This window comes from Phaseolus vulgaris, chromosome 2, assembly GCF_000499845.2.
Source record: "Phaseolus vulgaris cultivar G19833 chromosome 2, P. vulgaris v2.0, whole genome shotgun sequence".
NCBI classification, from domain to species: domain Eukaryota; kingdom Viridiplantae; phylum Streptophyta; class Magnoliopsida; order Fabales; family Fabaceae; genus Phaseolus; species Phaseolus vulgaris.
In genome coordinates, this window is record NC_023758.2 from 47,095,845 (window position 1) to 47,119,243 (window position 23,399).

General features: G+C 34.9%; 2 protein-coding genes across 2 annotated transcripts; both read right to left on the reverse strand.

Moving 5' to 3' along the window:
• LOC137812774 (biotin carboxylase 1, chloroplastic) lies at nt 1-9,151 on the reverse strand. The gene is made up of 17 exons (XM_068614969.1): nt 8,886-9,151; nt 8,720-8,779; nt 8,234-8,562; nt 7,995-8,136; nt 7,285-7,383; nt 7,126-7,182; nt 5,312-5,383; nt 4,443-4,532; nt 3,824-3,883; nt 3,073-3,258; nt 2,875-2,967; nt 2,726-2,807; nt 2,386-2,492; nt 1,746-1,821; nt 880-926; nt 715-777; nt 1-362 (listed from the first exon to the last, which is right to left on the reverse strand). The coding sequence occupies exons 2-17, from the start codon at nt 8,774-8,776 to the stop codon at nt 333-335; spliced, it is 1,590 nt and encodes a 529-aa protein (XP_068471070.1). The 5' UTR covers nt 8,777-8,779; nt 8,886-9,151; the 3' UTR covers nt 1-332.
• Nucleotides 9,152-11,135: 1,984 nt separating this feature from the next.
• LOC137812768 (DExH-box ATP-dependent RNA helicase DExH10) lies at nt 11,136-21,274 on the reverse strand. The gene is made up of 16 exons (XM_068614963.1): nt 20,060-21,274; nt 18,930-19,244; nt 18,749-18,853; nt 18,592-18,660; nt 16,913-17,080; nt 16,755-16,826; nt 16,546-16,662; nt 16,114-16,296; nt 15,845-16,003; nt 14,396-14,485; nt 14,208-14,300; nt 13,752-13,905; nt 13,513-13,661; nt 13,341-13,436; nt 11,956-12,048; nt 11,136-11,644 (listed from the first exon to the last, which is right to left on the reverse strand). Exons 1-16 carry the CDS (start codon nt 21,032-21,034, stop codon nt 11,534-11,536), a joined length of 2,949 nt encoding a protein of 982 aa, XP_068471064.1. The 5' UTR covers nt 21,035-21,274; the 3' UTR covers nt 11,136-11,533.
• Between the last annotated feature and the right edge of the window lie 2,125 nt (nt 21,275-23,399).

Here is a 23,399-nt window from a genome sequence, read left to right on the forward strand (position 1 = left end):
TTAGAATAATTTAAAGGTTTTATTACTGTATTTAACACGAGCTCTTAATACAAGACTTACAACAAGCCTTCAAAAGATCCTTTAGTAACCAATGTAACAACTACGACTAAAAAGCAAGGAGAGACGCCAAATTTCTTGCACTAATATTTGGGATGAAATCAAATAACATTAACTGATTTTACGATAAAATTATGTGAAGAAATAGGAATATACGAGACTAATTATCAAAATTTCATTAAAACTTTTAACTTCCAAGCGCTGACGACAAGGAGACTACAACTAAGCAGCATCACAAAACCATTATCCTTCAGGCAACTAGCTCCTTCAACCGGTTAGCTCGGTACTATCTTCGGTGGCGGCGGCTGCATTTGAAGAGAACAGCAAATCAAATAACTTATAAAATCACAAAAATGTCAAAAGAAACTATTATCATAGGAAAATTAAGAACACTTTCGTAACATTACTACCATCTGAAGCGCAAGGCACTACAGTAATACGTTTCTGTACGTGATCCAAACCCTGATTTTGTGAGCCAAAAATTTCTAGAGATTTCAACCCTATAGAACCGATCATGATAGATAATCTTGAAGGATGCGATGTATGATTCTAAAGTATTTCCTACCAAAATTGGACTGAAGCAACTCCAACAATTAAATATAATTTTTAAGCCCATTGCTAAGGACATTAATATTTTCAAGATTAATAAATTCTTACCATTGACAACTCTTCCTCGTGTTTTGGAATAAAAGCGGTGTCAACTTTGCCATTTCTGAAATCCTGCAATAAGATGAAAATATGACATATATTTATTTAGTCATATAAATTCTGACTTCTGACCAAAAGAATATGCTACCAAAAGTACACAAAAGGCACACTCACCTCTATGTCAAGGATAAGTTTATGATAATCAATTGTTGTAGGAACTCCTGTATCAAGACCGAAATTGTTACTTTAACTTTACAAAGCGAAGGGTTTAAAAAAATATCAAGAAAATTAGGTTAGTTATAAATCCTATATCACACACAAGACCATCTGATGTGAGGCATGACCTACAACACCAAACTGACTAGCAGCTGATGCGTAAAAGGAACTAGACTGTAATAGTATTTCGGTATCCAACCTAAACCCAGATTCTGAAAGCCAAAAACTGCTAAAGCCAAATTTATAGCAAGAGGTGTGCCTTCGTTTTAAAACAGAAGGGTTTAAAATTGGAGATCTTTGTAACAGAGTTGGTTCAATGGATATGATTTCTTGGATCAGAAAGCTGCACCTCCTGCAATCTGTTTCAAACAACAGAAGACGAGGATTTGGTTCTTTAAAACAAACTTCTTTGTTCTTTTTGCAAGTACATTTACCAAGGAGCAAATGAAAAGTATTAAGAATGTTTCAGCCTTTTCAGGCTTCAGGCGAGCAATGGACCTACAGCAAGTACAGGTAGTTAAAACAAAATTGAAATCGTTTTAAACAAAGATCAAGATCAAGATCAGATTCTTTTTAAAACTGAAGTGTATTAAATTGGCAATATCTGTGACCAAGTTCAGTGGATATGATCCTTTGGGTTAGAAAAACTGCACCTCCTGCAATTTGTTTCAAACTACAGAGGAAGAGGACCTAGTTCTTTAATGGTGCAAAGGAAAAGTATTTGATTGTTTCGGGTCTCTTCTGGATTCAGGCATTCAACTAACTAACACCAAGTATAGGTATTTGACAGAATAATCACAATCATAAAAATCAAATTAATTTACCTGTGATAACTGTGTCATCAAGAGCCCTTTTCATGCGTTCAATGGCTTTTTCTCTATTTGGAGCCCAAACAATCAGCTACAAAAAGTTCACAAAGTCAAGACAAGAGTAAGAGTTTGAAACAAAAAACGCACTTTATATATAGTTTGGGGTATCACATCTAGCCTCCTCACAATAAATTGAACATAAATTGAAACTCGCATCTAGAATATATTACATGCTATTCATTTAATATTTGAACCTCTTTTTTTGTTTTTTTAATCCATTAACTCGCTCCACTTGTGTGGGGGGAAATGAGCAATTATAAATCACATATTACATTCTCCTTTTAACAAATTCTGTAAATTTAATTTATATTTATAACCTATCATTTCTTCTTCAATCCAAAAGCCCAATCATCAAGAGAAGCAAAAAAAATGCAGTTGAGTTTTCAAGGAAAAGACCATGACAAAAATATTTCTGTATTATATATTGATGTTGTTATTGATTACATTGAAAAGTACAGCCAAGAAATTTATATGAACAGGACATAGACAAGTTACAAATACTTGATGTCCATAGACAACACAGACATAAATTATGTAGTATAACAATGCAGGGTAGGATGACAAATCAAAGCTATAAAAGAACAAATAGGCATACCTTTCCAAGAAGGGAGTCATAGCTTGGAGGAACAACATAATCAGGATAAACATGGCTATCCATTCTGACAAATGGACCTCCAGATGGCAAGTATGCTGTAATTCTACCTGTTATTTGAGGAAGAAGTTTCCTTAGATTAATAAACTTTTTTAAATAAAAGATAAAACAAACCCATAAAATGCAAGCACTTGGCACAACAAAATTCAAATGATAGAGAGAGGTAATTGACCAAATGACCTAAAATATGTATGAAATCTATTGAGCTCTAAGCATTAAGCTGTATTTTTTTTATACTTTTGACATAAATTTGCAGAAATATATCACTCCTACATCAAGATACCTGGCCCTGGTCTAAATCCCTTAAAAGCATCTTCAGCATTGATACGACATTCAATAGAATGTCCTCTGAGCACAATATCCTCCTGTAGAAAATAAACTACAATAAGACCAAGATTCTAAAGAATCAAAAGTAAAATATACCTGTATTACCTGTTTAAATCTAAGTTTTTCTCCCATAGCAACACGAATTTGCTCTTCTATCAAATCTGTTGAGGAAATCATTTCTGTCACAGGATGCTCAACCTGACACAAGAATAAAATAATGGAAATTATTCACTCACAAATATTGAAAATTTCCCTAGGTTTCTTTTCATATAAAACAAGTATATAATAGAAATTATTTTGAACCTGGATACGAGTGTTCATCTCCATGAAGTAAAAGGAACCCCTTTCATCCAAAAGGAACTCCACTGTTCCAACACCTATGTAACCAATAGATGCAGCAGCTGCAACTGCTGCATCTCCCATTGCCTTTCGCAACTCAGGGGTCAGGGCAGGAGATGGTGCTTCTTCTAGCAGCTTCTGATTACGCCTCTGCATGAAAAAAACACAATTAACAGAACTCTTTATGGGTACAACATAAACAGAAAAATAGAAACTAAATTTGAAACCCCTTTTGATATTGCTATCTTACTATAAAACTTACTTAACAATAATATTAAAGTCACAAGACAAAACAAGTTCAAGGTTTTTAGTCCTTCATTTTATCACACGTATCTGCTATTTGTTATCAAGCAATACGAGAAATACATGGGAAACTCCATAGTGAACACAAATATAATTGAAAAAACCATAAAATAATCATTATGGCAATTGCTTCAATTAATGCCTGTAAATAACATTGCTTTAAATTTTCATAATGCAGAGTCATAAAAATAAAATACAAAACTTTTTTTCAAAATGCATACCATACATATTTTAATTACTTTATGTTCAGTTTTTTAATCTTTAGTTCACCTGGGTCAGAAATTACAAGTTTGAGAACACAGTTATTATTATGTTATATTCAATGTCATTTTAATGTAATCAATATTCAATTTTTACATAATTTGGAAAACTAAACAGAGAGATAGAAATGAAGGAGTTCAGTTTGGAGTACCTGGATGCTGCAATCACGTTCTCCAAAGTGAACGATGTTACCATGTTTATCGGCAAGAACCTGTTATCCATGAAGCATAAGGATAGATTACAACTCCAAAATATCACCAACAATCATAAAGTATTAATCTTTAAGTAATTCAATAGGACCTAAGCCCTTGATATAATTTCATAATCGGTAATTTAAATTATACTAGAAATTTGTCTGATCAATTACAAGACTGACTGTTTAGACAATCACCATCACAGCTTTTATTCAGCCTGCTTTAACATATAGCCAAGAGTATGCGGTTAACTATGTGATCCATGAAATTGCCACGAATACAAAATACGGAATTTAAATTGACATTATTTTTTGAGGTGAACAGTATACATTGTGGAACCTTTTAGGCTTCTGACTTTGGTGTTGTAGCTTTCATTATTGATTGAATTTAGTTAATCAAATTGAATAATGGCATCAAATAATATCTACTTCTTTCTGAGACACAGATAACCAATATATTTTATTTGATGTAAACAAAAAACAATCAATTATTACATTTCTCAAATGCAAAAGTTCAATTTCTTAAGTAATTCCCAATTTGAGTGTTTTCCACAGAATCCCATAAAGATAGCATTACCTGGAACTCAATGTGCCTTGGGTTTTGAATGTACTTCTCCAGATAAACACCATCATTGCCAAATGCAGCGGCGGCTTCACTCTTAGCTTGCTGCAAATAAATCAAATCGGAAAAAAAAAATCACCAAATATGCATGTCCACTCCCACATCAATGGGATAAGCTCTACCTGCCTACAACTATTTACAATAATAAAATCCATCTCCCTTCCACCAGAATCCATTAAGATGGTCAAGCAATAAAACATATTTCTGCAAAGCAGCAGTTTCTGTTACAGAACAACTGCTGCAACAAATAAACTGCACAAAACCTTGTTCTTCGTATTGGCACCAAGCAAAGTACTAAGAAATCTTGATCCATTACCTTATTAGAAAATAGATAATGTAAAAGACTGTCCTCAAAGTGGAAGCACTCGGGCTTCAGTTTTTTTCCTTAACCTGATTTTTGCAGTTCTTACAATAAGGTGATTTTAAGAATGTACAAAATAATGTATCTTTTTGAGATTTATTTAAAAGAAGGGTTCTTTTTTAAAAAGTAAATTTCATTTTAAAAGGTTAGCTATAATTGTAGGTTTTTTAGGAGAAACACAAAGCAGCCTCTCAAAATAATCAGAAATTTTATTAAGATTCTGATTTTTTGGAGGAAAAAAAGAAACTAAACACACTAAGAATTTTTAAAGTGTTATGTTTTCAAAGTATAAGTAATATTAATGGAAAAAATATGAAACAATCAAACTCTTGATCACCGTTGTTTCTATACTTCAATGTGTTTCAAATTTACAACTTCTAGCTTTTTCCTATAGCTATTACAACAGATAAGAAACTAAAGATCATAACTGGTTCTGCAGTGCAGACAACATAACAAGAAATACCTGCAACAACTTCACAAATTCATCAGGTTCTTTAGCAAGACGCATGCCACGTCCTCCACCACCAGCTGTTGCCTAAGAAACACCAATGTTTGCCAGTTTACAAGAAGCTGTTAAACATTGTACAGGATAACTTCACAGTTCCCATTTATAAAGTTTTAATCAGAAATGAAATGAATCATGTGGAACCTTGTAGAGACTATAATTTTTTTTTTCTTCAATGCACCACAAAGTAGAATATACGGGATCTTCAACACACTCTCACACTAAGGACTGAACATTTCAAACATGAAGCTAGATATTTGAAGGTGGTCCGATCACGGTCCGAGTGACCAACAAACCTTGCAAGAATAGGCTTTAATACTATTTTAGAAAGTGAATTTAGGTCAAACTCATCCTTACAAAACCAACTTGCAAGGTAAGATTTGTACCCATTTTTACATATTATAATTTGGCCACATTTTTAGTCGCTATGAGATTTCCAACAACAAAAAATCAAAATGACCATCACTATAAACATGGTCAGTACAGTAATCACTCTATCCATGGCCAGTACAGTAATCACTCTATCCATGGCCACAAACAATTACAACGTAACCACAAGAAGATATGGTGGGTCCTAGGAAACAAGTGACCATAAAGAAAAGCAGAAGCACGTCAGGAAAGCTGATTTATATATAAATCAAATGTTACTATCTTTTTCAAGATCAATGTGTTACAACCCACATTTTTAGTCGCTATGAGATTTCCAACAACAAAAAATCAAAATGACCATCACTATAAACATGGCCAGTACAGTAATCACTCTATCCATGGCCACAAACAATTACAACGTAACCACAAGAAGATATTGTGGGTCCTAGGAAACAAGTGACCATAAAGGAAAGCAGAAGCACGTCAGGAAAGCTGATTTATATATAAATCAAATGTTACTATCTTTTTCAAGATCAATGTGTTACAACCTTGCCATTTTTATGCCAGTCTAATTGAGTCAACTATAGTCTATAACCCAACACAAAATGTACAATTGGACAAAGACTCAATCCATAACAATGTTCAACTTACTTTTATTGACACTGCAAAGAATACATAACACAGCTAAGCAAGTGAAATTGGCAATCATTTCTTTGAAAGAGACAATCCTGAATCATAAACTCCTCTCCTATTTAATTTCCCCCTAAAATGGGATATGTACACAAGTATACGCTAAAAAAATTGAATATGAAATGAAACCCTATACAGAACAGAAGAACTTCAAGAAAATTAGTAGAGTTCCAAAAGGGATGCAATATGCTATTTGCTATCACAGGTGTAAATTCCTCCCGTAGGCTGTAATTACGAAAGTCTGCAGAAGAAATTCTTCCTTTCCTTTTCTTTCCCATTTTTACAATATATTCTCACCCTATTATGGTTATAACTTCAAATTGAAAATTATTTTAAGGAAGGCAAAGTAAAGAAAAGGAAACTCAGACTACTTTGTTCGTTTTTGCCTAACCTTTCATAACCACAACACTTAAGCCCTTGTTAGTATAAATGGAGGGTTATACTTGGAGATGAAGCTAACTTTTTTTCATTGTCACTGTTGGAAAAAATTTAAGACAACACAAACATAAATGAGAGTGTGCCAACATAGTAGATACCTCTCAAATATATTACTTTTGTTAAGAACCTAGCTTTTCAAGATTACTTTGTAGATTCGCACACGAGATTATGTTGTATGTATAATGCAAGTGTTCTATGAATACGTCAATCCAAAACATTAGAATTATCTTCAAATAGGCACAAGACTACAAATACAAAATAATAAAGCAATCTACCTTGATCATCACAGGGAAACCAATCTCTTTTGCCAGCCTGATAGCTTCCTCTGTGCTCTGTTACATAAATTCAATTCATCAAAGTGATGGTACAGAGTCTGATATTGGCCTCCAAATTTAACATTGAAGCTCCTTATTAACATGAGTCTAATATAATACCTGTAAAAGACCCTCGCTTCCTGGAACAGTGGGAACACCTGCTTTCTTCATTGTTTCTCTGGCAGTTGCTTTGTCACCCATAACCCGAATACTATCAGGCTGAAAGTTTAAACTAAATATTCAGCATTACCATATAATTTGAAAAGGAATTTTTTTTATTTCACAGCTTTATGAAATAAATTATCTAAATATACTCAACAGAGAAAACATTAAAAATTAAAATCAATCCATTCAAATCAAATCAAATTTGGGACAATATATAACTTGCAATCCCCCTTTGGCTTGGCCTACACTATTAACATCCTTAAAAACTGAACTCTTCAAGCACAAATCTGCAACCACATTTTGCGTACAGGTTAACAATACTGTCATTTTAGCTCTGTAATGCTCTCAGCAAACATAGCTTACTAGTTACAACTTTCAAGCCGGTCACCATGGATAAACACTAAACAGCAACCCTCATACAATTTCACTGTTTCTATATATTCTAATACTCAAGATATTTTAATGGCTTAGTGTATCTACAGTAACTGGAAATGAAATTACAGGCTTCGAGATCGTTTAAATAGAAGCAAGTTTTAAGATTTAATAGGATAGATCGTATAAGTCTCATTCAATCCAGGTGAGTCAGTTGTAAAGCTCTAAATTAGGAAAGTCCAAAGACAACAAGCAAACAAACATGTATTCTACACGCTACACAGTCTACTCACTTTAGGCCCGATAAAGTTGATTCTATGACCGCAGCACATTTCAACAAACCGAGCATTCTCCGCAAGAAAACCATAGCCAGGATGCAACATCGTGCAATTGCGGCTAAGAGCAGCAGACAGAACATTCGGAATCAGCAAGTACCTGAACGGAAACAGCAAGAAAAATTCCATCAACCACACGAATATAGACGAACACACAAACAACAACCGAAATTAAAAAAAAAGGCAGCCTAACATACGATTGGTTACTCGGAGCTTCGCCAATGCAAACAGCTTCATCAGCCAATTTGACATGAAGCGAGTCCTTATCAATGGTGGAGTACACAGCCACGCAAGGAATCCCCAATTCACGGGCGGTTCGAATCACTCGAACCGCAATCTCGCCTCTGTTCGCGATAAGGATCTTATCGCCGCTACAAGTCGCGTGGAGAGCACCACAGTGACGCGTTTGGCGCTGTTTGCGGACGTGACTAACTTGACCTACTTGCCTAGGAAACTTCACTCTGTTCGTTCCTGCTAAGAAACTGCATTGCGAACTCTTAATCCCTCCCTTCCTCGCAGATAAGCCCTAGTTTCGTCGTTTTCCATTTCAGATCAGATTGAAATTCAGATTGAGAGCAACAAAACGATATTAAACGAGCGAATTAATCAACACACAGTGTTACTACGAGAGTAGGAATTGTGATTTGCGAGCGAAATGGAGAAGAAAATGAACGAGTGCTTACTGCGACGGGAAGAGAAGGCGAGGTAACGGACTTGCAGGCGGAGAGTGTGACTTCCATTTCCTGTAGAAAGAAAGAGAGAAAGGCAATGCAAACGGCGTGTGAGTGAAATATATATATAAACACAGTGATTGTGAAGGAGTGGTGAATGGAGCTTGTAGTGGTTTACCTATTTGAGATGATGGCAATGGTGTGATTGTAAGAGAGTGTATGATTTGTGTTGCGTTGTGATGGGAGTGAATTTTGATGTGGATGGCGATGGAAACGAGGGAGGCGCCAAATTGAAAGCTCCGCCTAAATCTAAATCTAAATGCAAATGCTGGTTTAGTTGGACTTTGGCAGTTGGAAGGTGAGGGTGTTCATCCTCTTCCATCACAACCCTTCATTTATCCTTTTTATCACTCCACAAAAGTGGACTGCTACGTGGCCCACCGCAATTGGGCTCTTTCAAGCCTGTTTCACTTTATCACCTGTTTTGTTCAATTTGTCAAAATAAAATTTAATTTGAGTATAAATAGGACACGAGACAAAGAGTTTAACCTAGATTTCATTAGTTGTATTGTAACATATATATAATTTTTAAAATATAAGACACAAAAATATGAATATATATTAAATAATTATAAATTATATAAATTGATAATAAAGATGAAGATGTGTATGTTTTAGTTTTTTCAACTGAAAAATTTTAATCATGAATTGTTCGAAAGGATTTGTTTATTATTTTTATAATCATTTTAAAAATTTATATAATAAGTTTAATTTTTTTTAAAATTAATGTATTTATTTTTTAAAAAGTTGTGTTAAAATTGTGTAAAATTACCAGAAATCTAACAAATATTTTTTGAATTGAAATCTTTATCGAAACAATCTTAGAAGTGTTGGTGTCCGTATGTCGACACACATACACCATTCAAAAAGCGTGTCTGATACGTATGTCGACTCATATACACCATTTAAAAAGTGTGTCCGATAAGTTATTGATAAATTATTTTCACATATCATAATAAAAAATAATCGTGAAAGTGAAAACAGTGATAATTAAAAATATATAGTCATGTAAAAAAATAGATGTATAAAAATATTTACATTATCGTTATCTGTATTTATTTTTTTCTTCCCAATCCCTTATAACATTAAGCAATTCGAGCACGACAAATTTTTCTACAAACACATGAAAATTGAGCAATAGATTTAATAAAGTTCCAATAAGAAAAGCCAACTTCCTGCTAATTGAGCAATAGATCTAATCAATAGTCAAACACTCTAGAAATCATTATTGTCCACTAATGTAAGTAAATTTTTGCTACTGAATTTAGGGACTGTGATATGTTAGGGAATGGCGTGTTTATGCATTTTGTGTTTGCAGGTTGAAATGCTCCTTCATGTTTGAGATAATCAAGACAAGAAGTATCGTTTTTAAATTATTAGACAAAGAAATAAGTTGATACTTGGGAAGATGTTTTTTTCGTAGAAGAATCATCGAAAGGGAAAATATAGGAATGTGTTATGGGGCAAATGGAATAAGGGGAATGTATTTACAAACAAGAGAGGTTATGTAATTTCAGACTAAAACACAGAATAAATAAAAACTTTTCAGCTCAACCAAAGGAATCAGACATAGTTTTTTTTTCCTTCTCAACAACTTGCCTCCCAAAATCCCTTTTCTGACCCAATTAGTACCCATATATTTTTAATTTAACCAATTTAGTTCATCAATTTCCTAATCTATAATCCTCCATTTCTTATGCAATTAAACCAATTTGTCTTCTACTCAATACTCAAACCAAAATATGAAATTTTACTTAAAAAATCAATTTTATACACCTTCAAACATTGCACGTTAAAAATCTTAGTTTTTTGTTAAATTTAAAGTACATTTTCTTTTCTGATATCTTAAAATAATTTCACACTTCATTTCCCGATTAAAGAATAAAAAAACAAAATTGAATAGTTTTAAAATAAGACTGATCCAGCTAAAAGAAAGTCACGAATTCTTACCATCCAAACTATAAGTTCCTTAAATGCATACTTTAAAACATATATATGCTCTTGACTGACATTTATCTACTATAAAGACCTATTTCAACATACTTTAAACCTATTCTAAGAAAGAAAAATAAAACTAATTTCTTCATTAACAAAAATTAACTCAAATTAATTTGCAAAACTTCCACCTGAACTTTTTTTTAAAATATATATTGCATAAATTATTTTTTTATCTTTTAAACTAATTTTAACTTTTACTTACATTTTTCTTATTTTCTCTTCCAAAGAAACTAGTTCAAAGTAAACAACAATCAGAAGGACGAAGGGCGCGTTTTCCTAAAAGAAATTACTGTACATTCACTCATCTGAGAAGCATGAGTAAACGCAAAAGAATGAACTGTCGAGCAAATTAAATTATCACCGAAAACAATTAACTGTCGATCAAAATTTGTATTGAAAAATTTCAGCAATTACAAGCAAATATCTTCAGCACCTCACTCCCCAAGCCCCAAGATAGGCAAGGGGTTCTGAAGGCAATAATACTCTGAACAAAATGGACCAAATGCTGTAATCTGTTATATCATACCATACCACATCTATTGACAGGATGTTTTCAATCGATCTGAAGTTTATATCATTCTATACTGACTACTTTCACTATTGGTCACAATCTAAACTTACAACATGCTCTAAAAGTTGAATGCAAATATTTACACAAAAAGGCTTACAAGAGAAATGGGGTACACCTCCAAAGGTTGAATTTGAAAGTAAACTTTCTGCCAGCCGGAATAACCATGAATATAACGAATGGACTACAGGAAAACGACCTCACAAATACAGAGAATTTGCAAACATAATGCCTCGTCGAAGACTTTCGCTTGCAGCTGCAAATTTATTCTCCAAGTCAGCCTCTCCAACTGCATTTGCAGCAGCACGCAACTGGAAAGTGGAAGGGTAATTTGAACACTAAAACTTGTCATGTCACTGAATTATCTTTGATTTCCAAATTTGAATTCGACTAAGAAAGTGTTCAGATAACGAGAATAATCAAGCATATCAATTGTTTATTTTATAAGCCCATGAAGGTAAAATTATAATATTTTGAAACAGTTAAAGAACTGCGCTGGGGCACTATGACTTCGTTTGTCCCAAATACATACATTAAAGTGTCAGCCCAGGCTATCTATAGTGAAGGAATTTCAAAAACTGCTAAATATATAAGAGGTAATTTCTGGTGGAAATTTGTTTACCTGGTTCAAAAACTCATCAAGCCTTCTAGCACTCCGAATGATACTCCCCTCAAAGATATCAGTCATTTGTATAACATCGGCAAAATTTGCTCCCTGGGAGAAAATTTTGAAAGCAAGGACCAGAAAAATTAATATAAATATACTCAAAACAAGTGACTCTTTCATTTTCGCTTCTCTCACTAATACAAGAGAGCACATACCCACCATTAGTCTCACTGAGCTGAGAAGTATATACATGTCTTGCATTACGGTATAAAATGATTTTTAGCACCACAATATATCCAGATGAGTTCATGTTGAAGATACTTGGTTTGGTATGTCACTTAGGTAATGACTAGTAGACCATGGAGTTTGTCACTAACATATTCTGCGGCATTCTTTAATCTAATGTTAGATCAAAAGTTCATGCTTAGAAGATAAAAAATTTAAGACACTAAGGACACCTAACTTATAAATTCTGCAAGAACATCTTAAATCCCAAATCATACAAATTTTGCTAGTCATATTTCCGTTTCTCTTTCTCTCTGTATATATATATATATATATATATATATTCAAAGAAATGCTCAACGAATAGTTTCAGATCCTATAATCACAACTCAAACAAATGCAAAAGGCTCAAGCTTAGGCAAGGTTTTTGACAAGTTGTGTGACAATTTGATATATTGTGAAAAGATTTAATTATCCTCAAGCCTTTTTATTTTCCTCCTTACATGGACTTTTAAATGGCAAGTTTCCTGAAGCTCACTGTTGAAACTTAAAATCCATATTAATGAAGAAAAGTAACAATTTAATGATGCTTGAATATCTAACGATGATCATCAACCCAAAGAAAGCCTAAAAAATTAATGTTTACTTTAGTGGCAAAAACAACATCAGCACAACATGAAGTTAAATTTATAGTATAAACAGTTGGACAGTAAGAAATTGCCCAAAACTAGAAAAGACAAAATGCAAAAAACCAAAAGTGAAAACTTTTTTTGAGAAAGAAAAAATTATTTTAACAAAAACCATAATAATAATAATAATAACAATAATAAAATTAAAATTATCATATTTTCATGTGACATTGCTTTTTGTCTACATTTTTTGTTCTTCCATGAAAAAAACTCTTAACATCATAATGACTTCAACAATCGGCACATATCCAATAAAATCCAGCATTTCAAACTGTCCAGAACCATCAATCCAAAAGCAGGAGACATTTGGACTTGAAACACAGACAATGCACAGACCCACCAATTTTGTGTTTAAATTAAACTATTTTTCACTAGGGGAAGGGGACAACAATGATCAAACCCTAGACCACTTGGATCATGAGAGGCTTTGGAAAGTAAATGACTTAAGTAAGCAAGCGTTCAAGCCAAAAATATGGTATAACTAACCTTTGACCAGGAGTATATCACATCCATCAAGTATGGCCTTACTGTTGATTCAACATACTCATCCACATTTATATCCAATTTGCATTCATGTTGAATCTGACAAATGGTAATCCGATTTATATGTTAATTCAGAATTGCCAAAAGATTTAAGTAAAGTGATAAAAACACCTACTTCTGCTATCCTTCTTGCACTATCTTGAAGTTGTTGCAAAGGCCTTGCAAGCTCGGTTCTTAGTTGTATCTGCTCATTTGATTTATCTCCCGGGATGAAACAACTTGCAAGGGCAGCAACTTGATGGTGGTCAAGGTCATTAAAAGTACCTAATGGGGGCAAAGAAGAAAAACGCATTACAAAAATAATGAACTGCAAATTATACAGAAAGCAGAATGAGAAAACAAATATTAATTCACCATTAAACATCAATTCAGTGACAAGGAGTTCATCTCCAGTGTCAACCAAGCATGCTGCCCGTCCCTTCAACTGAACTACACCATCAGTATCAATATGACCAAGCTTCCTTAAGACTCGCGAGCGATTTTTTAATTCTTCACGAAATTTTTGTAGCTGAAAATTTAACAATTTTATTTCTATAAGCATTGAACCCATCAAAACAACAACCAAATCATGCAAAAGGAGATTCAAAAAAGTAAATGAAGGAATGTAGTTATCAGATATATTGCACTCTATTTGTCATCAATAAAATCTGCACATTAACAATCCACCCACTGATAAGTTGTTAATATGCATGGAGCCTCGTGGATATACACACAAAAATGCATAGCAGACACAGTTGAGTAGATTCACATTCAGTTCCAAACTTCTAAGATGTGATCTGGATTAATAAGTAAATCCAGCAAAGTCAATACCTGAGAATCCCGCATTTTTGTCTTCAATTGCTGAATTTCATGATTCACTTCTGCTTTCCTCTCAAAGCATTTAATTTGATCCACATCTTGGTGCTACTTGTAACAATACAAGGTAACATTAAAATCAAAGTCAAGGAAAATCATATTTATAACATAAAAGAAAGAGAAAATGGAGTTCATGAACAAACCTTATGCATAGGATGAGCAAACATTTTCTTCTCAATTTCCTCTATTTGATTGACTACTTCAACTATCTCAGAGTCTCGTACGTCCATGTCCTGAAAAATTTATTTTAAAGAATATGCAACATAAATAATGTTTGATTCAGTAGTAGAGTTAAACATCACTGAAGCTCAATAGTTTTCTGACTTGGTCTCTATAATAGTTGGAAAATAATGCGCCCATCAAATCTTTTGACCAGATATTACAAAAAAGAAAGATTTTATATTTTAATAGTAATCATGACATTAAATAATCTTAACCATTCAGAAGGAGAATGAAATAGAGAAGTTACAAGGTAAATGCAATGAAGGAGAATATTAAGCATGAACTTAGCTATTATGTGTATGTATAATTGTAGCATGTAGTCAGAGCTGTTGTGCACAGCTACCTCATGTAACCTTTTCAGTAAAGGCAATTTGCTATCTCTTGTGTTTCAAGTAGTTAGCTATAAATACTAAAGTCTACTTCTACTTTCAACAAATTAATAGAATGAATACCATTTAGTTTGTTAAACATCTCTCTCTTGTTTGATTCTTTAAACATGGTATCTAGAGCCATTTTTCTGAAGTCTCTTCCTCTTCCCATCCAAGGTTCCCTTTGCGCCATTCGCCATGGCTTCCACCTCAAACTCCTTTCCAACCTCCATTACTGAGAAGCTGGATGATTCAATTTATCTCCATTGGAGCCAATATGTTGAACTGGTCATCAAATCGCATAAGTTCCAGCTATTTGTTGTTAATTCTCACTGTAGAGGATCATGCATTTGATTGTCTTAATCCTGAATATGGGACGTGGGAAGTGCAATATCAGACATTACTTGTCTGGCTTTAGTCTACTCTTTCTAAATTGGTTCTCTCTGGTGTTCTTGGATTGACTCACTCCTATGAAGTTTGGGAGAAAATTCACAAATATTTGGTGCTGCACACTGTTTGTCTAGATTCTATGGGAGAATATCTTCTCAAGATCAAGAGTTTTGTTGATGAACTCGTGGGCATTGGGGATAATAATTATCCAGCTAGACGAGGAGTTTTATAATTATAGAAAAATTACCAGATCCAATATAATCAAGAATAACTAGAATATATATGTATTATTAGGAGCTTTTTTATTTATTCTTGTATCATATCTTTAGTATTTGGGGATATCAAATCTCTATGTATTGTATTGATTCTTTTTCTCAATATAAATCAAGCACTTATATTGTCTTGGAAACATACTGTTTCAACTCAATGTCTCTTTCTTCTCTATATCTTGACATTAATAAAAGCTTCTATCACACGTAAATAGCATGATTCTATTACCAAGTGAATAATTTTGATGACCAAAGTTGAATTATTTTACTATTTTAACTCTTGATAAAAACAAAACAATAACATACAACCAACTAGCTACATCTGTGTGTGGAAAATAATTACCTTTACAGGGTTAAGTTTTGGAATACCTCCTGGAAAACGATTTATCAGCTCATGTAGAGCTAGCAGTACACTCTGCCTTGCTTCCAGGGGTCGAAGATCAGAAGGTATAGATACCCTCAGTTTACCAAGAGTAGATATTAATGGTAATTGAACAGGGACCTATTACAAAAGGAGCAGCCAAGAAAAAAATAACAAGTTTTCAGATAAAGGGAAAGTTCCATAAGAAGACACTAAAAAAAATCATGTAACAGTTTGAAATATCGACTTACCACATGCATTTCACCTTTCTCTCCAGGGCGGGGTGGATATGGTTTTGGCCGTGAATTGTTTTCAGATGAACAAGGTGAACATTGAAGTAAAGTATCAACTATATAACCACCACCAGAAGGTTTCTTAACAACATTAACTACAACACCCCAGCCCCAATCAGTTCCACCTTCTCTGACTTTGATCTGAAAAGGTTACAAAGTGCATTCTAACTCAGTAAAGCAAAAGATAAGGAAAAGGTGTACAAGACAAAGTAAACAATAACATAAAAATTGAAAAAATGTAGACAGAGATTAAAGGGGTGCAAAAAAACCAAATAGATATATAATATATCTACAAATCAATATTTGCGCTGTTGCTAAAGAAAACTATATAAGCACAACATAATTCAAAATCATTTGCAAGCTGATTCATAATAATACAGTATCGCATACCAATCGACCAGGAACAAGAAAATAAAGGATTATTTCTGGCCGAATTATTTTTGCCATCATCTTCTTCTCCAACTGTGCTATTTCCAATTTTAACTTATGATACTCAGACACTTCAGCCTGCACAAATTATAATAAAACAAATGCCAATATCAACAAAATACCACACATAAATAAGAAAACTACACTACGTAACTAGGAACAAATATTACCTCCCCTGAAGCATCAAGCAAGGTTACCTCCTGCTCCAGATTTGACACCCTTTTCTCTATATCTGGTAAGGCCTGAACAAGAATAAGATGCTAATAAGATATAGATCTCGGTGCAACAAAAATTAATAAGATTTTGAAGGAAATGGTTCAGTATAAACCTTTTCATATTGAAATTGATGAAATGAATTTCGTATCACGTGTTCAGCAGTGAACTGACCCTCTGCACGGCTCATCAAATTTAAAATTGAGTAGTAGCTAAGCCTGAAAGTACTAACTAAAGGAGCAGGTTTACCCAAAACCATGTCTTTGAGGTTATTCATTTCCATCTACATAAAATAATCAGATAAAATGTATGTTGTGAATATAAAACTAACTAGTTTTCAAATAAGGAACTGTTGTATAGATAGCAGATAAGAAAAAATGAACACGATACACAGCAACAAACTTATAGTCTCATTGACATGCCATATGAGTGAGTTATAAACAAAACAGAAAAAAAAATATATAAATAATAGATTTCCACAGCACAAATAAACAGTTTAATTTGCTATCCTAAATGTAAGAAAGGAAAATAGAAGAGAAACAAATAAATACATTTCACAACAAACCAACCCAGAAACTTCATTGTTCATTTGGCGTGACAAATAATACAAATAAATAGTACCATGTGTCTCACTAACAAATTAACACTAATTAAACTACTTGTCTCAAATTAGATTTAAATGATTTACTCCAAAAAGAAAACTCCAACCAGTGGCATGATTTAATCAAAATACTTTATTAGTTAATTAGTTTCTGAGAAGAACTCTTTCACATTTACCAATTTAATCTCATTTTTGCTTTAAACACTCAATTGAAAGCTGGTTCAAAACGAACTAAACCTTATGCATTGAATCTACACCTGACCAACTTAATAGATTGAATTGTTTACCTTCTTGCATATTCATTTGTAATCAAAAAGTTTCCTAAACAAAATGCATTGGATCTTTCAGTGTGCAGTATTTTTTTGATACAGGTACGGGTACACAGTACATTACTCTGTCCGATGTGTGATATTTGGGGGTATGCATAAAAATACTATTAGGTTTGGGCCAATACTTAATATAAATTAAAAAAAAAGTTCAACTTAATTCCAGTTTAAATATTATGATTATATAAAAACACTACACAATATTTTTAGTCAAACTCAAATTGTCATTTTGAATATGTTAATGTTTAAACAAATCCTATTCTAGTGGTAAGAAAGACATTCAATGGTGTTCATAATTTCATTTTATTTTTTTTATTCTCAGAAGACATACAAAACGTGATATTATGTAAAAAAGTGATTACAATACTTGAACGGCATATACACACACACAAAAACTTCAATTGGTACCACAGAATGGCGGGACTATGTGACGAGATGGCTATCCAAGATTTAAAACATTGACGAGTACACATGTCCCAGCTCAGAGGTGAGTCAATCAACGTACCACAGAATCTTACACAATGTCCTTATTTTGTAAACCTTTTCCTCTTACATAACATCATTCTTTTTTAAACCTTTTCCAAGGAAACAAAAGAAAGGACTCTGAATACCAAGAATATATTTGAAATAAGCCAACTTATGTGAAACATAAGAGAATAGATCTGTATGATTTATATGTTGATGGAAGAGCAGGAATTAGTCTAATCTTTTAGTTAGGACACCAACAAAAACAAAAGCCTTACCCACACAAGTTGATAGAACACCACACAACAAGGCTAAGAAAAGATAGAGATCTAATTGTGGAATCTCATGAAAAAGCTCTCAAATTTATGCAACAGAAAACAAATTTGACCACCAATATCTCACCTGTTCATCAATCATTATGATACAGATTCCCCGCTCATCTTTGCCACGACGCCCAGCCCTTCCACTCATCTGAAGGCAGCAAATCAATAATATTAATGTGGGCACCAGAATGAATATTTTAACAACCACCATCACCCAAAAATATATCATCTCTCACCTGTATATATTCACCAGATCCAATATATCGGTGACTATCACCATCCCACTTCTTAACAGCAGTGAATACAACTGTTTTCGCTGGCATATTCAAACCCATGGCAAACTGAAAAAAAAATGTATCCGAGACTCAATCTAGAAGTAACAGAAAAAAAGAAATCAGAAGCTGGACAAAATCTTACTGTTTCAGTGGCAAATAGGGCTTTTACAAGACCTTCCTGGAAAAGAAGCTCAACCAATTCTTTGATAACAGGAAGAAGTCCAGAATGATGGACAGCAATCCCTCGCTGAAGAAGAGGCAACATCAGCTCAATAGCAGGTAAGCACCTGTCTTCTTCATTCAAACATAGCACTGCATTTCGAAAAACCTGCTCCACGTTTTCCTTTTCTTCTGGGGTGTTGAAGTCAAGCTTAGACATAGACATTGCATGTTGTTCACACTCTCTTCTACTGAAGCTAAAGATGATAACAGGTTGGAATTTCCGTTCCATTATCATCTGAAAAATAAGCAACACACTAGCTCAAATAAAGACTAAGCACAAGTTTTTTCAATAGAGTAGTTTATTGAGACAAGAAAAATAGGGAAATGAGGATAGGAAGTCCTCCTTAAGAAACGCAAATGTAGAAAATAGACCCCATCATAGTAAAGCTACTCAATCTCTTAACATTATTGTGAAGGACAATCATTTGAAAAGGCCATGTGCTTTACACCATATGGCAGGAAGCCAAACGCTTAAATCACTTCCATGTTTTTGGTTAGTTTATTTAAAAATCAAAGTGCTTTTACTGTTACACTGTTGTAAGAGAAATTTGAAAATAAAAAACAATTATTTACACTAAAAAAGGCTTTCTCAAAAATGCAATAAATTTTAAAGGCAGCTTTAGACTTCCAAAATTAATAAGGCAGACCAAACTACAAAAGACTTTAGAATAAAAGTTAAAAGAAAATGCAAGAAAACATCCCAAAGGGAACAAGAGACTTGGAAGGACTATGAATACATTTATGACTAATCTAAAAACAATGTAGATTCCCAACTTTTGAATTCTAGACGGGGAGTTCCAACACATCGTTTTACCTTATATTTATAAGTTGTTCATAACTTTCTATAATGCAGAACTTATACAAACAGGGCTCTAGACAAGTAATTATAAGATAAACCCAAATAAGTCGTAAGCGATCTCTCCCAGAGTCACCCTAAATAAATTAATTAATAAAAGCTATGAAAACTTAACAGAAGATATCAAGACTTAACATACTACTCATTTATGGTTAATAAAACTGACATGCTGAATAACATAGTGTCAAACTAACCTTAACAATCTTGTAAATGTCAGAACCACCAGAAGAAGCATTGCCACCTCTTCCACCTCTTCCACCGCTTTTCCCACCTCTCCTCCCATCAGCCAAATTCTGTTTCACGAAAGTATCATGCAGCTTCAGAAAATTGTCCTCCCTGAACTGTTCATTCTCATCCACAACCAAATACAACCCACTCCCTCCAATAGGAAACGCATAGTGCTGTAGCGGGGTAGGCCTAAAATCAGTGTACACAACGTGACAAGGCTGCTTGTGGATATTACAAATCCACTCCGCAAATTCCGTCGCATTCGACATAGTAGCGGAGAGAAACACCATCTTAATCGCCGGAGGCAGAAAGACTATACTCTCTTCCCATACAACGCCTCGTTCGCGATCCTTCATGTAGTGAATTTCATCGAATATAACCCACGCTACTTCTTTCAGGACTTCGGAGCCTCGGTAGAGCATTCCGCGGAGAATCTCGGTGGTCATGACGAGACACGTGGCATTCGGTGAGAGTGTGACGTCGCCGGTCATGAGCCCGACGTCGGTGAACTCCTGGCTGAGCTCACGGTACTTCTGGTTGCTGAGGGCCTTGAGCGGGGACGTGTAGATGACGCGCTGCCGGTCTCGGAAGGACATGGCAATGGCGTATTCGGCCACGGCGGTTTTGCCGGCAGAGGTGTGGGCGGAGACGAGAACAGACTCGTTGCGCTCCAAACACGCTATAGAGACCTGTTGGAAGGGGTCGAGGGCGAAGGGATAGGACTTCGCCATGGCACCATTGTGGAGAGGGTTCGAGAGAGTTCCGTGGAGCTCGGAGTCCTTGTTCGAGACGTAACCGCTCGGAACGGCGACTTCGTGCACGCACGTGCGCTCTGCGCTGCGAGCTCGTTTCGGCTTCGAAGCGGTGTCTGGGACTGCAGCTGGGAGTTCAGGTTCTCTTCGCTTTCCCAGCGACGGTGATTCCTTCTTCTCGTTCTCCATTTCCTTCGAGCTTCTGCGAGTGCTGCTACTGCCAAAGTTTGAATCTAACGGTGAACACGCGGGGAGTGTAACCTTGTTTGATTTTCAGGCCAAAACCCTAACTTGTGCGCGTGTCCACAATTTTGTTATTTTCAGTGCCTGTTCAGTTTACTAGCCTTCGAGCTTCGAGCTTGCTTCTTTGTGATTGTGGGCTTGGAGTGGAATGACAGGCCCAAAAAAATGATAAAATAATGTAATAAATATAAGACTACGGCAATTGCTTCCTGCACCATATCACTACCCAATCACAGGAAAAAAGCCGAAAATACCCTTAAAAAAATGGGGTACATATAAAATTACATTCCGGACTTCCTTTTCCAGAACACAACAATCTCTTCTAGATAATTTTTTTCGGAATGTATTATTTTTAGTTCTGGATTTTTTTATCCAAAATGGAATTTTGATTTTCTTTTTTTGGATTTTTATATCCAAAACACAAAAATCTCTTCCAGATTTATTTTTCCGGAATGTATTATTTTCACTTACGAATTTTTATTTCTGAAATAAAAGATATTTACGAAATTTTTGAAATTATGTTGGGTGCAGGTTCAAAAGTGTTGGGTGCAGAAAAAGAATTGGCCTAAATAAAGATGGATGTGATAAAGTTATAATAAATAAATTCTAACTAGTTTTATTTTATGTAATTCTCCATTTTCAGGATACTTTTTTTTTCTTTTATCAACAATGAATAAATAAAATTAAAGGGTATACTTCAGGGGTATCCTAACTCATATACATTAACCAGAAGTGGACTTCCTAAATTATCCACAAAAGAAACTCTCCTTTATGGTTGGAGCAGCACAACCTTAAAGTGAGAAAACCACACATGGAGCTCGTCGTTTCATCGATCGGCGATCATGTTCACCTTTGCATAACTTCGACGACCACCGACTACGCACGCATGGAGATCGTCGTTTCATTGACCGGCGATCATATTGGCTTTGGATAACTTCGGCGACCACCGACTACACACATACGGAAAACGTCGCTTTATCGATCGACGATCATGTTGACCTATGGAGAACGCCGCTTCATCGACCGGCGATCATGTTGACCTTTGCATACCTTCGACGACCACCGACTACGCACGCATGGAGATCTTCGTTTCATCGACCGGCGATCATGTTGGCCTTGCATAACTTCGGCGACCACCGACTACACACACCTTCGACGACCACCGACTACGCACGCATGGAGATCTCCGTTTCATCGACCGGCGATCATGTTGGCCTTGCATAACTTCGGCGACCACCGACTACACACACATGGAGAACGCCGCTTCATCGATCGGCGATCATGTTGACCTTTGCATACCTTCGACGACCACCGACTACGCACGCATGGAGATCTCCGTTTCATCGACTTGCGATCATGATAGCCTTGCATAACTTCGGCGACCACCGACTACACACATATGAAGAGCGCCACTTCATCGACCGGCGATCATGACATCCTTCCCAAATCTTTGGCTCTTGCTGATAGCTTCGGTGATGTCCTCTGCCTTTCTCATTTGCAGCTGGTGATGCACACCAGAGGATTCATCATTCATTCAGCAAAAGAGCAATTGAATTGTTGTGCCTTATTTTTCAGCCATAACCACGATTTGAGTTGGGCATTGTGAAACACTTCTTCCGCATCAGCTAGTCCTTGATTGAACACCACTTGGTTTCTCTGCTCCTATAAACACCATATTATGGTTGCCCACACACCTTTCCAAACCTCGTTTTGTACCTTGCTGCTCTGCATTAAATGGAAACTCACAAAGTGGGCCATAATGTCATTATGTTGGACAAACACTATTCCACTCCATCTGAAGCATAAAGCTCATACATGTATTGCAATCTTACATTCCAAGAACAGATGCTGGCATGATTCCTCCTTTGTTTGGCACATCGGACACACTAGTGTGCTTAACACAACTCCTCTCCTGCCCAAAGACACCCTAGTTGGCATTCTGCCCATCAAAACCCTCCATGTTGTGGTTAACACGTTAGGGAACGCCTTAGCCTTCCATAAATACTTAAAGGCATCATAGTGTGGTCCCCTATCAATTTTATCAAGGCAAGCATAAGCAAAACTTGTAAGAAATTATGTAAATTAATTTCTATAAAGTGACTCACATGACTTAGAGTTTGGGCTTTGGGCCCAAATATGATTTAATAATAATAATAGAATTAAAGGCCCATTGGTTAATGTGAGAAATATATATCTGATGATATACCTAATGAAAACCTACATCTGATGGAGATTGGGTACTAAATGTTATAGGGTTTTGTCTCTGCAATTAATAGTTGTCTCACTGTTAACCATCACGAAAGTGTGTGAC

Excerpts from the sequence above, each read along its gene's own strand:
- LOC137812768 (XM_068614963.1), bottom strand. The coding sequence starts at position 21,034 with ATGGAGAACGAGAAGAAGGAATCACCGTCGCTGGGAAAGCGAAGAGAA. Across the intron at positions 14,486-15,844 it reads CAAAACTTAACCCTGTAAAG|GACATGGACGTACGAGACTC; the intron begins GTAATTATTTTC and ends TAAATTTTTCAG. Across the intron at positions 13,437-13,512 it reads GTGCAAGAAGGATAGCAGAA|ATTCAACATGAATGCAAATT; the intron begins GTAGGTGTTTTT and ends ACCATTTGTCAG.
- LOC137812774 (XM_068614969.1), bottom strand. The coding sequence starts at position 8,776 with ATGGAAGTCACACTCTCCGCCTGCAAGTCCGTTACCTCGCCTTCTCTT. Across the intron at positions 7,183-7,284 it reads GAAGCGAGGGTCTTTTACAG|AGCACAGAGGAAGCTATCAG; the intron begins GTATTATATTAG and ends TTTATGTAACAG. Across the intron at positions 2,493-2,725 it reads GGGATTTAGACCAGGGCCAG|GTAGAATTACAGCATACTTG; the intron begins GTATCTTGATGT and ends CTCAAATAACAG.